We start from the raw sequence: 16,554 nt of genomic DNA, 5'->3' as shown, positions 1-16,554 counted from the left end.
TGATAGGATTAAAATAACAAAAATGTATATTTCTTGACTCTTTTTTCACTGTGAGAAAATACTGTACATTACATTAGGTGTTGAAAGGAAGTCAATAAGTGAGTTTGTACTAGGACATTTTCACGTTTATGAAATAGATTTTTAAATCAATTAATTGGTGTTTTCTCAACATTTTTTTAAGTACTATCGGTATGTCAAATGAGCTAGCACCAATTTCTCTTTTAAATTCAACCAGTAAAGAACATATTAGAAGGCTGAATTATATTCAGATGCATTACTCAGATAATGGTTTCTGTATATTCAGCAGTAATTTTCTGAGTAAATTTTCCATGAAATTCTTCCAGATAACTTTAGGCCTCCTATTTGTGTGGCCCAACTTACCTAGGTACCTTTGTTCAATCAGCGTTGATTTTCTGCCCTGCCTGGACAAAATAAAATCATACCTCAAGAACGCTCCACATGTTACCTCTTTTTACCCAACTAAATTTTTTTCCAGTAGCTTAGATAACATTTAGGGTCTCTTTTATCAAGCCGCACTAGCAGTTCCCATGTGGCAATTCAAAGTGAATGGTGTATAATTATGGTACAGCCAGAGACCCCCCCACTGGAATGGTGGAGGGCCCAGTCACAGAGCTCAGGCCAGTACAGACCTTGGCTGAGTCAGAAATCTGATGGCTGACATAACTGGGAGCTTACTGGAAAAGTATGGCCTAGTTTGTAGCCCAGATTGAGGCCTAAATAAGCTAAATTAGGAAAAGTTAATAGATATGGAAACAAAATGGAGGAATTCAGCACAAAATGGAAGCCCATATCTGTTACAAAGTGGAATTTTCTCTAATGTAAGTTAGAAAAACAAGTTGAGAAATAAGTGAGTCATAGCAGGTGCAAAGAAAATAGGGAACTAGCTGTTCCAGAGAGGAGGGAGACTTCCTGTGAGCAGGATTGTGGTCAGCTGGTGTGAGAAAGGAAAGGCGTAGCAAGATAGAAGCTACTCATTCGCAAGAGCCAATCAGTGACAACCATGACATTAGCATAGACCCAATCAGGTATATCTACTGTCATATTACCCATATCCTGAGGGCACCTATAAAAATCCGGGTATTTCCTGGTTTGAGTTAGAGAGACAAGGGTTGGCACTCTCTCTCCAAGGGAAACCAATGTGTCCAGCAGAATTAACAAATTACCTAATTGCTTTCCCTTGTAAAACCTCTAATTGGTAAAAGAAATTATAAAAGATTAGCAAATAATTAACACCTGTTTGCAGCTTATTATATTCCTATAATTAATTGATTGTACATGCCTGTTGTCAATCACTGATTTGACTTATACCTTAGCAAATAAACTCCTCATTCCAAATGATGATTTGTGGGCTTCACTTAATGATCAAAGGCTGTAAGTATAAATGCATTGTATAACTTGTCATAAGGCTGGTATCTTTTCCTTTCTCGGCATTACCACACCAAGAGTCGCTAGCCCGAATTAATAAAAGAGGCCCTTAGAGAATGGAAGGAAATATTCACATCTTGAATATTAATCCCTCCGAGTTACTGATGCTACAATAGTTCCATGGGGGGTAATTTTATATCAAGATACATATGTGAAAAGTCCCATAAGGCACGTATTTTACACCTATTTTGTAAATCCCTAATATCTGCACCTGTTCAGAAGGAATGGATCCTAAGGAGCTTAGCTGAGATTGGGTGGCAGAGCCGGTGGCAGGAGATGGAGATGGTGCTGGGCAGACTTATACGGTCTGTGCCAGAGCCGGTGGTGGGAGGCGGGACTGGTGGTTGGGAGGTGGGGATGGTGCTGGGCAGACTTATATGGTCTATGCCCTGAAAAGGACAGGTCTTTTTCTGCCGTCATCTACTATGTTACTATGTTACTATCTGCACCTACATGTCTTTATAGCATGGGCTCCCAGAACCTGCCCCAATAGTGTGCAAAGAGGTTCATGTAAAAATTTGCATCTGCTTCAATAAAGGGGTGTAAATCTGTATCTGTAGCTGATGCATGTACCCACATATTTTATAAACTATACACAAATGCTGCAGCTCTGTCTCTGCTGATCCTAAACTACATCCCTGGGAATGTCTACATGCAAATTGCGTAAAAATAGGCAGCCTCTCTCTGTGCATATATGGTTTTAACAAGCCTTTTTCTGCATGTAAAACAGACTTTACATATGGACAAATCTACATAAGAATATATGTTGCCATACTGGAACAGACCGAAGGTCCATCAAGCCCAGTATCTATTTCCAACAGTGGCCAATCCAGGTCACAAGTACCTGGCAAGATCCCAAACAGTAAAATAGATTTTATGCTACTTATCCTAGAAATAAGCAGAGGATTTTCCCCAAGTCAGTCTTAATAATGGCTTATGGACTCTTCTTTTAGGAGGTTATCCAAACCTTTATCAAACTCTGCTAAGCTAACTGCCTTTACCACATTCTCTAGCAAAAAATTCCAGAGTTTAATTATGTTGATTGAAGAAATATTTTCTCCGATTTGTTTTAAATTTACTACTTTGTAGCTTCATTGCATGCCCCTAGTCCTAGTATTTTTGAAAAGAGTAAAGAAGAGATTCATGTTTACCCATTAAACTCCACTCAGTATTGTGCTATTAAAAATTTTTAACACATGATTAATTGCACCTCTGGGCTGGATGGCTTTGTACTAGCAAATTTCCACTGTACAGACTGTATGGAAATTTTTTAAACCTGCTGAATACAATCAAAAGTTGCATGCACAGGGTTCTTTCCCCCAACACATTGCCCCCTCCCTCCATACCTTTCTACTCTCAAGCTGCATCCTTCCACTATACATATACCCAAGTGTTTCCCCTTCTGCTGCAAAACCTGTTATCCCTGACACACAGACACCTTTTTCTCTCCTCTCCTATAGCTGCTACTGATCCACCCCACCAGCACACAGGTCTGGCATCTCTTTCTCCACCCCCCCCCCCCCCTGCATTTATCTTAACATTTATCTGGATCTTTATAGGGTCTCTGGCAGAGATTCCCACATGCTACTTGCAAATGACATCAATTCCTTCCCTCTGCTGCATTATGCCAAAGTGAAATAGGATAGGCAGGAGACAGAAAGCAATGCTGGACAATGGAGGGGAGTTAAACATTTTGGTCTGGACTAAAAAAATTAATCCTAGTTAAAATTATTTAAAAAATAATCAAAATAATAGTGCACTAAATGCCAACCCCCACTTTAAATATAGGTACATTGTTACCCCACTTTTACAAAGCTATACTAGTGACTGCCGGTGTGGTAATGCTGACACAGCCCATTCAAAGTGAATGAGCTGTGTCGACATTGCTGCGTGGCTTTGTAAAATGGGGGGGGGGGGGGTAATAGAGTTGCCCTTATGTAGGATAATTCTGTAACAGAGCACCTATATTTTTGGCACCTGTTCTATAAAGGAAAGTAGGCATCTATTTTCCTTTATAGGATACTTTTACAGCTTTATCCGGATGAAACTCCGACCGACTGCAGGATAAATGGTGCCTCTCCACTAGGAAGAGCTTTGCTAATTCTGCGCATGCACAGCATCTTCCTAGCGGAGAGTCACCATTTATCCTGCAGTTGGTCAGAGTTTCATCCGGACGAAGCTGTAAAAGTTTATTGTTTACATAAAAGTCAATACCCCTGAGGATGCGGTTAGCGAAACACAAATTTATGTAGGGTCTTGACGAACTCATAAATGAGGACAGTTTTGGTTAAGCTACAGCACAAGTAAGGAAGATGGCTGGACAACTGAGATTTGTGGGCGATATTAACTGCGGCGCACTGGTGGTTTGAAATTTATAAGAGAAAGTGGGACTAAAGACCCGGATTAAGGACATGCACACAGGAGTTGAGATGCTTGATTTCGAACTTTTCAGATAAGTAGAAACTTGTCAACCAGCGATGTGATGGACTGCATAATAACACATTAAGCCAAGCAACTGAATGTTAATCTGGTGAAAATGTTTTGAAGAGAATTTTATTAAGGATACAAGCACCAGTGGCGTTCCTAAGGGGGCTGACACCCGGGGTGGATTGCCGATGCGGCTCGCCCCCCCCCCAGATGTAGCGTGACCCCCCCCCCCGGCAAAAGGACACACACCCCCACGAAAGAACCCTCCCGGGTGCACGCCGCTGGGGGGGGGGGGGCGGTGCCGCGCGCGCCTGTCCTTCGTTCGTTCCATGCTCCCTCTGCCCCGGAACAGACCTGTTCCGGGGCAGAGGAAGCATGGAACGAACGAAGGACAGGCTCGCGTGGCACCCCCCCCCAGCGGCGTGCACCCAGGGCGGACCGCCCCCACCCCCCTTGGTACGCCCCTGACAAGCACAAGGTCCAGTTGAATAGAGTCCATAAGATTAGCCGTGCTGATTTTGAATATTTCAGACAAGCAAGGACTTGTGAATAATAGAAAGCTGGACCACATAAAATGACATTAAGTTAAGATGAAGGCTGCAAACTGCATGTTAACTAAATGTATTGCTTAGTGATTTGAGGGATTTTCCCCAAGCCCATCTTAATAATGGCTTGTAGACTTTTCTTTTAGGAAATTATGTAAACCTTTTCTAAACCCTGCTAAGCTAACTGCTTTTACCACATTCTCTGGCAATTAATTCCAGAGTCTAATTACATGTTGAGTGAAGTAATATTGTCTCTGGTTTGTTTTAAATGTACTACTTAGTAGCTTCATTGCATGCCCCCCCTAATATTTTTGAAAAGGCTAAACAAGCAATTCACATCCACCCGTTCCACTCCACTTAGTATTTTATAGATCTCTATCACATCTCCCCTCTACCATGTGTTTTCCAAGCTGAAGAGACCTAGCCTCTTTAGCCTTTCCTCATAAGGAAGTTGTCTCATCCCCTTTATCATTTTTGTCATCCTTCTCTGTACCTTTTCTAATTCCAATATATCTTTTTGAGATGCAGTGAGCAGAATTGCACACAATATTTGAGATGTGGTCGCAGCATGGAGCAATAGAAAGGTATTATAACATTCTCATGTTTTTGTTTTCTATTCCCTTCCTAATAAGTCCTAATAACATTCTATTTGCTTTCTTAGCTGCCGCTGCATACTGAGCAGAGGGTTTTAACGATGACTCCTAATATGGAAGCTTGCATCACATAGCTATAATTTGGGTTCCTCTTTCCCATGTGCATCACTTTGCTCACATTAAAAATCACTTGCCATTGGGATGCCCAGTCTCCCAGTTTCATTAGGTCTGCTTGCAATTTTTCACAATCCTCTTGCAATTTAACAACTTGTAATTACATTTACTGATGACACAAAGTTATTCGCTCAGTAGTTATTCCTATCTCTAGATCATTTATAAATATGTTAAAAAGCAGCAGTCCCAGCACAGACCCCTGCGGAACCCCACTATCTAACCTTCTCCATTAAGTACACTGACCACTTAACCCTACTCTATGTTTTCTATCTTTTAACCAGTTCTTAATCCACAATAGGACATTACCTCCTATCCTATGACTTTCTAATTTCCTCAGGAGTCTTTCATGAGGTACTTTGTCAAATGCCTTTTGAAAATCCAGATACACAATATCGACCAGCTCACCTTTAACCACGTTTATTCACCCCTTCAAAGAAATGTTGTAGATTTGTGAGGCAAGATTTCCCGTAACTAAATTCTTGTTTGCTTTGTCTCATTAATCCACGCTTATGTATACACTCTGTAATTTTGTTCTTTTTAATAGTGTCTACCCTTTTGCTCAGCACCAGCGTCAGGCTCACTGGTCTATAATTTCATGGATCACCTCTGGAACCCTTTAAAAAAATTAGAGTTACATTGGCCAGCCTCCAATCTTCTGGTACCATGCTTGATTTTAAAGATAAATTAGAAATAACTAACAAAAGTTCTGCAAATTCATTTTTATTTATTTATTTAATTTGGATTTGCTATACCGCAAAGGGCCCACACATGAGAATCTATGCGGTTTACAAACATTAAAAGCAAGAGGTAAGATCAAATAAGAAAAGAGGAAAGAGTTAGACAGCAGATGGGAAGGATTCAGAAAAAAATGTGGGTCTTCAGCAGTTTCATAAACGAAGTGATGTTAGCCTGGTTTCTGATATGTAAGGATAAGTCATTTCAAAGTTTAAGTCCCAAATATCTGAAGACAGACTCCTGTCAGATGTTAAGACTGAGGGGGGGGGGGGTTAAGGGGGTAAGGTCAGAAGGTTATCGTCAGCAGATCAGAAGAAGAGCAAGGAAGTGTAGGGGATAAGGAGATTGTTGAGGTAGGATGGAACTGAGGGAAGGCAAGACTTGTAAACCAGAATTTTATATTTGACGTGGGCAATAACAGGAAGCCAGTGTTCTGAATGAAGGAGGGGGGTGATATGATCAAAACGATGAACGTTATGTAAATGTTTGACTGCAGTGGACTGAATCAGGGCAAGTAAGAGGGCTCCTGGCCACATGGTTTGATGACTTAATGAAAGAGGGAAAGAAGTGGCTGCAGAAGCACTCCAACCGGGGGTGAGGGTTTTCAACTGGGGTCAGGAGGGAGAGGGGGCTGTCAGGTGCTAGAGACATGACAATAGTTGGGTGTGACCCCTTTCATCTCCCAGGGGTAATGAGAAGGGAGTGAAGGGAGAGTTGAAGCAAAACCTGCTAACTGTGTGTATCAAAGACTGTGTTGGAGAAAGTAAATAAAGGAGAAAAGAAAGACTGTTGGTCTGGAGTTGGTAAATCCTGGGTAAGGGGATCTTGAGGAGGGACAGGCATGGGAGGGCTGTGTCTGTGCTTGTCTCCTGGCAAGAGGCCTGCTCAGCTGGAAGTTTGAGGAATTGCAGTGATCTGTGGATTACAAACCTGTGAAAGCCCTGTGCAGGCCGCCAAGAGACTGGGCCGGGCCTGGGGCAAGGCCGCCCCCGGGGCCCTGCCCCCTCTACCCCCCCCCCTCCCAGAGGTCACCGCCGCTGCTCCCCCCTCCATCTGCCACCGGGCCAGGCCCCCTGCATTGAAATCACAGCGCTTCTCACCTGTGTGAAAGCGCTGCAGGCAGCAGGGCAGCAGATCGTATCCCTTCGGCCCTCCTTCCCTCCTTGTGTCCCGCCCTCGCAGAAGTTACATCAGACAAGGGCAGGACACAGGGAGGGAAGGAGGCCTGAAGGGAGGCAATCTGCTGCCCTGCTGCCTGCAGCGCTTTCATATTGATGTGAGAGGCGCTGTGATTTCAATGCAGGGGGCTCCGCCCTTGGAGGCCTGGGCCCGGGGAATTTTGTCCCCCCTGCCCCCCCTCTCGGCGACTATGGCCCTGTGGGTCACAATAGGCATAATTTATAGGCTCTTGTTATTTCCTGATGATAAGAGCCACAAGCTACTGATCAGCATAAACTCATAACTATTTTCATGAGTATCACTGAGAATGCATGGGGAAAGTTATAAGAAGAGCAAATGAGCGTTTCATAAAAATGGATCTCAAATCCTAAAACTCATTTAACTGTGCTGAGCTGATGGGTGTTAACTAAGTTTATAAAGAGAAAATCATTGGTAAGATACACCACTGAATTGTTCGACAAGGTCCACACGGGAAGGAAATATATAAAAGTTGATAGATACAGTACTATTAAAAGGTCAGTGAACAACTCTGGATCCACTTCAGAACAGGAATTTACCTTTCATCACACTTTACTGCAATGACATTATCTGTCCCAATGCCAAGGACTGCAGATGCCTTTTCCAGTGAATAGTGACTCTAAAACATAAAAGAAAAACATTTCACTGTTTCACCCATGTCATTAGTTATTCTAGTGCTTTTCCTGGCGTACCCCATCATTCTAAAACAGGTCATATAAATTTAAGTTAACTTCCACACATGCATGGCAGTGGGACATGTGGAGGTGCATAATCGAATGTCACCGGTGAAATACATCGCCGGCGATCTATTTTGGCGGCAGCGCAACAGCTGGCCGGAACCATATTATCAAAAAAGATGGCCGGCCATCTTTTCTTTTCGATAATACGGTTTAGCCCAGCCAAATGCCAGAGTTCGCCGGGTTTGAGATGGCCACTTTTGTTTTTCAGTGATAATGGAAAAAAATGCTGGCGATCTCAAACTTGGCAAAATCCAAGGCATTTGGTCATGGGAGGAGCTAGCATTTGTAGTGCACTAGTTCCCCTGACATGCCAGGACACCAACCGGGCACCCTAGGGGGCACTTCTAAAAATTTTTTAAAAATATACAAATACCTCCCAGGTGCATAGCTCCCTTACCTTGGGTGCTGAGCCCTCCAAATCCCCCCCCCCCCAAAACCCACTCCCCACAACTCTACACCACTACCATAGAACGTATGGGTGAAGGGGGGCACCTACATGTGGGTACAGTGGGTTTTGGGGGGGTTTGGAGGGCTCAACACTTACCACCACAAGTGTAACAAGTAGAGGGGGATGGGCCAGGGTCTGCCTGCCTGAAGTGCACTGCACCCGTTAAAAACTGCTCCAGGGACCTGCATACTGCTGTCAGGGAGCTGGGTATGACATTTGAGGTTTTTATTTTTATTTTTTTAGTGTGGGAGAGAGTTTGTGACCACTGGGGGAGTATGGGGAGGTCATTCCCCATTTCCTCCGGTGGTCATCTCATGAGTTGGGGCACCTTTTTGAGGCTTGGTCATGAAAATAAAAGGACCAAGTAAACCCAGCGAAATACTGATTAACGCCACTTTTTTCCCATTATCCGCGAAAGCCAGCCATCTGGTAGCCATGCCCATACCCGCCCATGTCCCGCCTTCGCTATGCCGCCCTCATTTCCTGTTTCCGCAAAGGCGGGACCAGAGCTGAGAGAGAGAGAAGGGAAAACTGAACTAAGCACCGAGCCAAGCCTGCATGCTTTTTACCGCTGCTGCCGCCCTAACCCCAACGAGGTAAGATAGATGACTTTTAAAATTTGGAGGGAGGGGGCCTGGAAGTTGAAGGGAGGGAGGGAGGAAGGGAGGGGGGACCCTGGAACTGGGAGGGAGGAAAGGAGGAAGGGAGGGAGGGATGATGACCCTGGAACTGGGAGGGAGGGAGGGAGGGAGAGAGGGACGATGACCCTGGAACTGGGAGGGAGGGAGGGAGGGAACGAACTTCCAGTGGGTGAAATATTGGGGTGCTCGAGCACCCACAGCACCCACGGAGTCGGCTCCTATGGGGATGGGGACAAACTTTGTCCTTGTGTCATTCTCTGGCATCAATAATTGATTGTCAGTGGCAATTATTGCTCGTTAATGGCTTGGTAGCTAATTAAGTTGCGTGCCCATCTCGGGAATGCCCACATTTTAACAGCCAAATCTGCAAGCCATATATAGAATCTGGGGGACGTTGTTCAATTGAAAAGGGGTATACATCTGGAAGGAGCAAGAGTGGGATTTGGGAGTGTCATCTATCAACACACATATGTTATAGAATACTCTCAGATGTAGGCGCGCACTGCTACCTCTGCTATTGACCTTTGCATAAGCAGCTGTGCCTTCTTTGTGGTGCACCAACGGGGGTTTGTGCTAGTATTCTGTAACGGCATCAGGATACCCTAATGCTGGCATAGAATTGGCGCTCCCTGCAATGCATCAGAGTGCCATAAAGGAGGTACCAAATTTACAGAATTGCCACCTAAAGCCCTTACCCGCTCTCTTAGACAATACTGCATTGTGAACTGAGACATGCCCAATTATAGAATTGCCCTTCATGGCACAATCTACCAAGCTCCCCTTTTGAGTTGAACCTATGGTAATTGCTTTACAGAACTTAATTGCATAGTACTTACATGTTCAGACACAAACAGTACAATGTGTGGAAGCGTCAACATGCCTTTGGTTTTAACTTCAGGAAAGTACTTATAACGAGCCACAAGTAGACTGTAGAGGTTTGATATAGTTCCACCTGGAAAAAAAATGAAACATTGTTAGTTCCACAATAGTGGCCCAGTACGTACCCTATCAATTTTGCCTGAACAAGGTTTTCTGTTTCTGAAAACTGGCACTCTCAGAAGAAGAATATTTGGGAAGTATCGGGGTTGATCAGAAAGGTATTTGGAATGGTTCACAAAAAAGGGTATTTGGAATTCACAAGAGGCAGAATAACTATGACTACGCCATTAAAATCTTGTGCTCTGCCATGAACTAGCTTATAACAGATCTAAGCACATACTCACCTTCTATCTCCAGGTAGCCCTCAGATCCAAAAATATTTATTACAATTATTTCCTTGAATATTTCTAAGATGGCAGTGCAACAGCCATTGAAGAATCACGGGGCTGCCACTAGAGTTCACAGCAGCCATTTTGAGGCAGCATCTGACATGGGCATGGGGGTATTGCTCCTGCCCATTTATCACTGGACCATCAGGGGTTCATCAAGGTAGGCCCGGAGGAAATATTTTTCACTCAACGAATAGTTAAGCTCTGAAACTCTTTGCCGGAGGATGTGGTAACAGCAGTTAGTGTATCTGGGTTTAAAAAAGGTTTGGACAAGTTCCTGGAGGAAAAGTTCATAGTCTGCTATTGAGACAGACATGGGAAACAACTGCTTGCCCTGGGATTTGTAGCGTAGAATGTTGTCACGATTTGGGTTTCTGCCAGGTACTAGTGACCTGGCTTGGCCACTGTTGGAAACAGGATACTGGGCTAGATGGACCATTGGTCTGACCCAGTATGGCTACTCTTATGTTCTTATATTCTTAAGTTCTTATCTTTGAGGGGGGATGGGAGGAGGGATCCATATGGGGGGGGGGGGGGCAGCTGGAGCCATTCATACCAGTACCCGGTTACCTTCCCCACATAAAGTTAGTACAGCCTTTTTTCTGTCCTAACTTAATGCGAGTTCCTAGCCTGCTAACTGGCTCACGTGGCCACTCCGCCCAAATTCCACCCCTGGCCTGCCCTAATCTTGCCAGTTAGGAGTTGGCTGTTAAGAGGCAATATTCAATGGTGCGCCTAAGTGGCGGCCTCTCCTGGCTATCTAAATCACTTTGCTTATCGGGTGGACTATTCATAGTGTGATTCTAGGGGACACTCCATGAAGTTACATAGATGCACATTTAAAACAAATAGAAAAACATTTTTTTGTTACGAGAGAATAACAATAACAAACAAGCAAAGAAAAGAACATTTAGGACCCAGTTTATAAAGGTGCGCTAACCGTGTAGACACCTCTATGAATATTATGAGCATCCAAACGGTTAGTGGGTGCTAATTTTTACTGTACTTTAAAATCTCTAGTGCGCCTTTACAAACAGGTCCCTTACTTTGCTTTAACAATCAACAAGTAAACTGTCCACCAAGAGCCCCCTTTCACATATTCCCTTCTCTATTTGCCCCCCCCCCCCCAAAAAAAAAAATTCAAACACAAAAGAAGTTATACCGTTAGTTCTTCAGCATTCCCCTTCAAACCTAACCCCTCACTTCTTCAAAAATTTTTGATAATTGGGGCCGTTCCTCATTTTGCATCATAAACCCAGGTTTTGGTTCGTAAGCTTCTCAATCTCCCCCACAAGTCTCAGCTTCATGAGCCAATATGCTATTGTTGGACCATTATGTTGCTTCCACTGAGCTACAATAATGCTCTTTGCTACACATAAACACATCCTCTTCAATTGTCTCTGCCATTTAAGTCCTCGTTTATATCCCAAGCCTAGGAAGCACCACTTGGGATCTTTCAAAAAAAAGTCCCCCCTCCCCCAAGCCTTGAGATATAACGCTGCATAACTGCAGTCCAAAATTGCTGGATTTTCTCACAGGACCACCAAATATGGGAAAAAAAAACTTGTTCATTGGCACATGTCCAGCACACATCAGTAGTTGTATGGGGGAACTGCTTTTACTGTACCACCATAAAGGTGGTATATCAAATCCCTTCCCCTTTCTCTATGAGTTCAGCACCCCCAATCATTTTCAAACGTTGGCTCCTATGCCTCTAATAACCTTTTATGACTTACAGGACACAGTTTTGTGATGTTTACCCTTGGCTCAGCAGACTCAGTTCTTAACTCCATGCTTTCCTAAGATGCCCCTTGAGAGGGAGCAGATAACTACCACAGCTCCTCTGACAAGCTAACTGTCTATATGCTGCAAATCTTTTCACCAGTGTTTGTGTATCTGGATGTAGCAATTGTTTTCCCAAAGATTTAAGAGAAAATTTAAACAAATAAATTTATAGGAATCAATATAATTATACTTTAAAATGCTTGCCTACAGCAGAGCTCCTCAAGACTTGACTTTCTCTCAATCAACTATCAAGAAAGAAATGGTTCCTCATCTCATTGTTGGCTATAAGGTGCTGATGCCAGAAAGGCAGAAGAAGGTAGCACAACTAATTGGAAATTTTGCAAACATCCTGACATTCCTGTACCAGAAAAGCACTGGGATCATAAGCCTTAGAGATCTGTGGAGAATGAAGAAATTACGATCACCTGGGACATTCCCATTCCAACCGATATAATGGTGACTCAAGAAACCGGAAATAGTGGTAAAGGAGAAAAACTACTACTAATCATTTCTATAGCACTACTAGACATATGCAGTGCTGTACACATTATATGCAGGTACTCTCTCTGTCTCTAGAGGGCTCACAATCTAAGTTTTTGTACCTGGGGCAATGGAGGACTAAGTGACTTTCCCAAGGTCACAAGGCACTACAGTGGACATCAAACCCATGTTTCCAGGATAAAAGCCCACTGCACTAACCATCAGGCTACTCCTTCACTCCAATAAAAACCCAAGAACATACAGTGCCGTATGAGTATTCTGTACACTATGGAGAGAGAAAAAATATTCAAGTACCAAGCAATGCAATCAGAGGCTAAGAAAATGTGGCAGAAAAATATAAAAGATACTCCCATCATATTGGAAAGCATAGGCAGGGTTGGTGCAACACGGTAAGCCAGGTAAGCATGTGGGGGGGGGGGAGGGGCGCCATAATGCCACTCATGGCAGAATAGCTTCCTTTTCATCTTCCAGTAGTGGTGTAGGGGAGGGCAGCAATATATTGGTTGCAGGGGGCGCCAGAAACCCTAGCACAATTATTGGCCACATGCCTGATTAAAAGCAATTTCCATGTAAACGTCTTGATGGAGTGATGGCCATTAATAAGCCAAGCATAATACTGATGAAACATATGACACATTACATCTTACGAACTCAGAAAGGACTGCTGGTTGGTTCAATGCAACCAGCTTTAGCAATGAGTTTGAGAGCCTGAGATCATATTCCATTTATCCTGGCTTAAGTGAGGTTTATTACAGTCATGCTATGCACAAAATTAACCCATTTAAAGGCATGGAATCATTATATCACTCCTTTGTACTCTATGAACACTCTTTTAATTATCAAGAACATTCCCGTTCCTTACCTGGACAAAATATTCCATCAGCTTCATTTTCACCCCATCCAACTATCTTATGCATCTTCTTCAGAATGATCTCTTCCATAATGATAAACACAGGAGCAATTTCAAATGTAAACCTAAACAACACAAACACATTGTTAGAAATAGGAATTTATTATAGAAATAGGTAATTAACTTCATAGCAATGGCAGAGCTATTTGTATAAAACTCAGTTAATTGTAAGCCTTTTTTATGGATGAAACATCTTTTTTGTTTTTCTGAGTAGAAGGGTAAAAACACGGGTAATATTAAATCAGTGGCAGACAGCGTTTTATAAAATGCTAGCTACTGCCAGCTGAATTTGCCTAGATATTTGATGCCAGGCCCTATCTAGGCACCAGCAGTGAATACCCAGCTAGAAGGTGGCTGTTGGGCCTAATTCGGGTACCACTGATAATTTAGGACTGCCTTTTTGCTGTCCTAAGTTAACCAAATAGTTAGCCAAGCACTGCTGCTGATTATCATCAGTGCCTTGGTAATACCGGCTCTTCCCAGATTCCACTTCCAGGTCACCCCAGCGCTAACCAGAAAGTGCCATAGTGGTCTGCCTGGGATTTGAAGTGGCACTACCAGTTACATGCCGCTGAAAATCAGAGTATGAAATGGTCAGTGCTGCATAACCTTGTAGAAGCCTGGTAAAGAAGCTTTGAATATTGAGCCCAACATTTACTGAACCTTGAAACAAAAGATGCATAGTGCAGCATTTCTATTCTATTCTGTTCCATTAGGTTGTTTCTATTCTGCCTTTAGCCATATAGTGCAATGGGATTACAATGATAAGAGAGTTCTAATCAGAAGGAATTTATATAAATCAATCATACAATACTACAGTAGAAATTTTAAAAACATTAAAACCAGCAGATCAAATTACTGATTTAACAAGTAAGTTTTCAGTGCCTTACAAAAGGAAATATGAGGTATGATAACTCATATTTCAACAGGAAGCTTATTCCAGATTCTAGCCCCTTGAAATCTGAATGAGTGTTCCCAATATACTCTCGAGTTCATACCCTTTACAGATAGACAATCCAATGTCAGTTTGAAACAGACTGTGAGGAACTAGCATAACATTTGCTTTATAAAGATACTTTTTCCAAGAAACAGTAAACCCCAATAATCCATTACTTTCTAAATAGTACATAAATTGCAGGTACAAGAAATTATCAATTTAGGGCAGGAGTGGGCAACCTTCATCCTCGAGGGCTGCAACCCAGTCAGGTTTTCAGGATTTCTCCAATGAGTATGCATGAGATCTATTTGCATACAATGGAGTCAGTGCATGCAAATAGAATCTCATGCATATTCATTGGGGAAATTCTGAAAACCCAACTGGGTTGCGGCCCTTGAGGGCCAAAGTTGCTCACCCCTGATTTAAGGGCTAATGTACCTACAAGCATCTTAGGCTAACGTATGGGTAAGCTGTTAGAACATGTGTTTCATCTGCACCATTTACAAAGCCTCTAAGGTGAGCCAAAACAAGTTTTAATTAGTATACAGAATGAAGTTGAGTCAGCCGACTGCTGGCTCCAAAGGGGCATTTATAGAAAGCATGGGGGGTAACAACTGAGGCTGCTGGGCCAAGGGTAAACATTCCAAAACTCTGTCCTACAAGCTCTCAAGAAGGTAATTTCATAAAAAGGTACCAAGTTTCAGGCACTAAGAGTGAGATTCTAGAAAGGACACTCAAAGTTGGGCGCACAACTAAACTGGCTAATGCAGCAATTAGTGCCAATAATTGGGTGCTAATGATGAATTATTGGCATTAATTGTCAACATTTTGGATTTGCCCATGCATTTATTTATTTATTAGGATTTATTTACCACTTTTTTGAACAAATTCACTCAAGGCGGTCTACAGTAAGAACAGATCAAACATGAGCAATAGGCAATTACAGCTGTAAAATATTCAAATAACAATACAAGGTATGGCATGGTATACTACTTATAATGTCAACACAATATGTAATAGAACATTTTAATTGACAGTGAAGGGTAAATCAAAGATGGAACATATAGATAGGTAAGAGAGTAAGAAGAGTTAGAAAGTAAGGTGACTGAAAAGATTTAAAGCATCTTGCTAAGTGCTATTCTATCAAACTCCGCCCACAAATATTATAGTGTGCAACTCAAAAGGAGGTGTGGCCAAGGGAAGGGCATGGGTGGGTCAGGAGAGTTCCCTAAATATGCATTCAGTATTATAGAATTCTTGGGATTCGCACCCAACTTAAGCGCCGGCATTTATACCAAGTTTCAGCAGGCATAACTCTGGTGCCCAAAGTTAGGTGTGAGATCCCTGCTTAAGCGCTATTCTATAAAGGGAGCACTTTATCGAATAACACCCCATGCCATTTAATGAATCTACCCCTAAGAATGTGTATAAAGGCTGGTATATTTTGCATTTTTATGTGTATGTGCTCACATACACATATAAATACTACGGACTAGGACTACAGGACACACAAAGAAGCTACTAAGTTGTAAATTTAATAGGAATCGGAGAAAGTATTTCTTCACTCAATGAGTAATTAAACTCTAGAATTCATTGCCAGAGAATGTGGTAAAAGCAGTTAGCTTAGGAGGGTTTAAAAAAGGTTTGCATAATTTCCTAAAAGAAACGTCCATAAGCCATAATTAAGAAGGACTTGGGAAAATCCACTGCTTATTTCTAGGATAAAACAAAACTGTGCCTAGCTCTGTCGAGCTAAAATATATAGCAAAATAATCAAACACCCATGAATGCAAGTGTGTTATGTTTTAATTATCTAAAGTGGAGTAGTCTCATATTAGTCACACGAAACAAAATGATATTTCTTCACCCAATGACTGAGTGTATTGCCCGTGTATATGTTCCAATCATTGACTACGCCTCCACCAACCTTCACTATTTACTTATTTATGTTTAAATTCGTATCTCTATGCTTAAAGATGAACAAACAAAGTTAGTGTAGCACTTAACTTGAGCGGGTAGGTGCTCTCTGAACCCCGACAGGTCCCCGTTTCGTAACAACTTTGTCAAGGGGGAGTCACCAGTTCCGGTAACCGCCTCAAATGCATGTGCAAAACCTCTAGGATAAGCAGCATAAAATCTGTTTTACTATTCTGGGATCTTGCCAGTTTCTTGTAACCTGGATTGGCCACTGTTGAAAACAGGATGCT

General features: G+C 42.5%; 1 protein-coding gene across 1 annotated transcript in view; it reads right to left on the bottom strand.

Annotated features, from left to right (window-relative positions):
- LOC115470195 (glutamate decarboxylase 1-like) overlaps nt 1-16,554 on the bottom strand; it is a 137,667-nt gene that overhangs the window by 46,471 nt on the left and 74,642 nt on the right. Inside the window, exons 6-8 of the mRNA XM_030203161.1 lie at nt 13,363-13,475; nt 9,783-9,898; nt 7,657-7,736 (exon numbers count right to left, since the gene is read on the bottom strand). Of these exons, the coding sequence (XP_030059021.1) occupies nt 7,657-7,736; nt 9,783-9,898; nt 13,363-13,475 (309 nt within the window). The remainder of the gene's footprint in view (nt 1-7,656; nt 7,737-9,782; nt 9,899-13,362; nt 13,476-16,554) is intronic.

This window comes from Microcaecilia unicolor, chromosome 1 (assembly GCF_901765095.1).
Source record: "Microcaecilia unicolor chromosome 1, aMicUni1.1, whole genome shotgun sequence".
NCBI lineage: Eukaryota > Metazoa > Chordata > Amphibia > Gymnophiona > Siphonopidae > Microcaecilia > Microcaecilia unicolor.
This window is presented reverse-complemented; position numbering and strand designations above follow the sequence as displayed.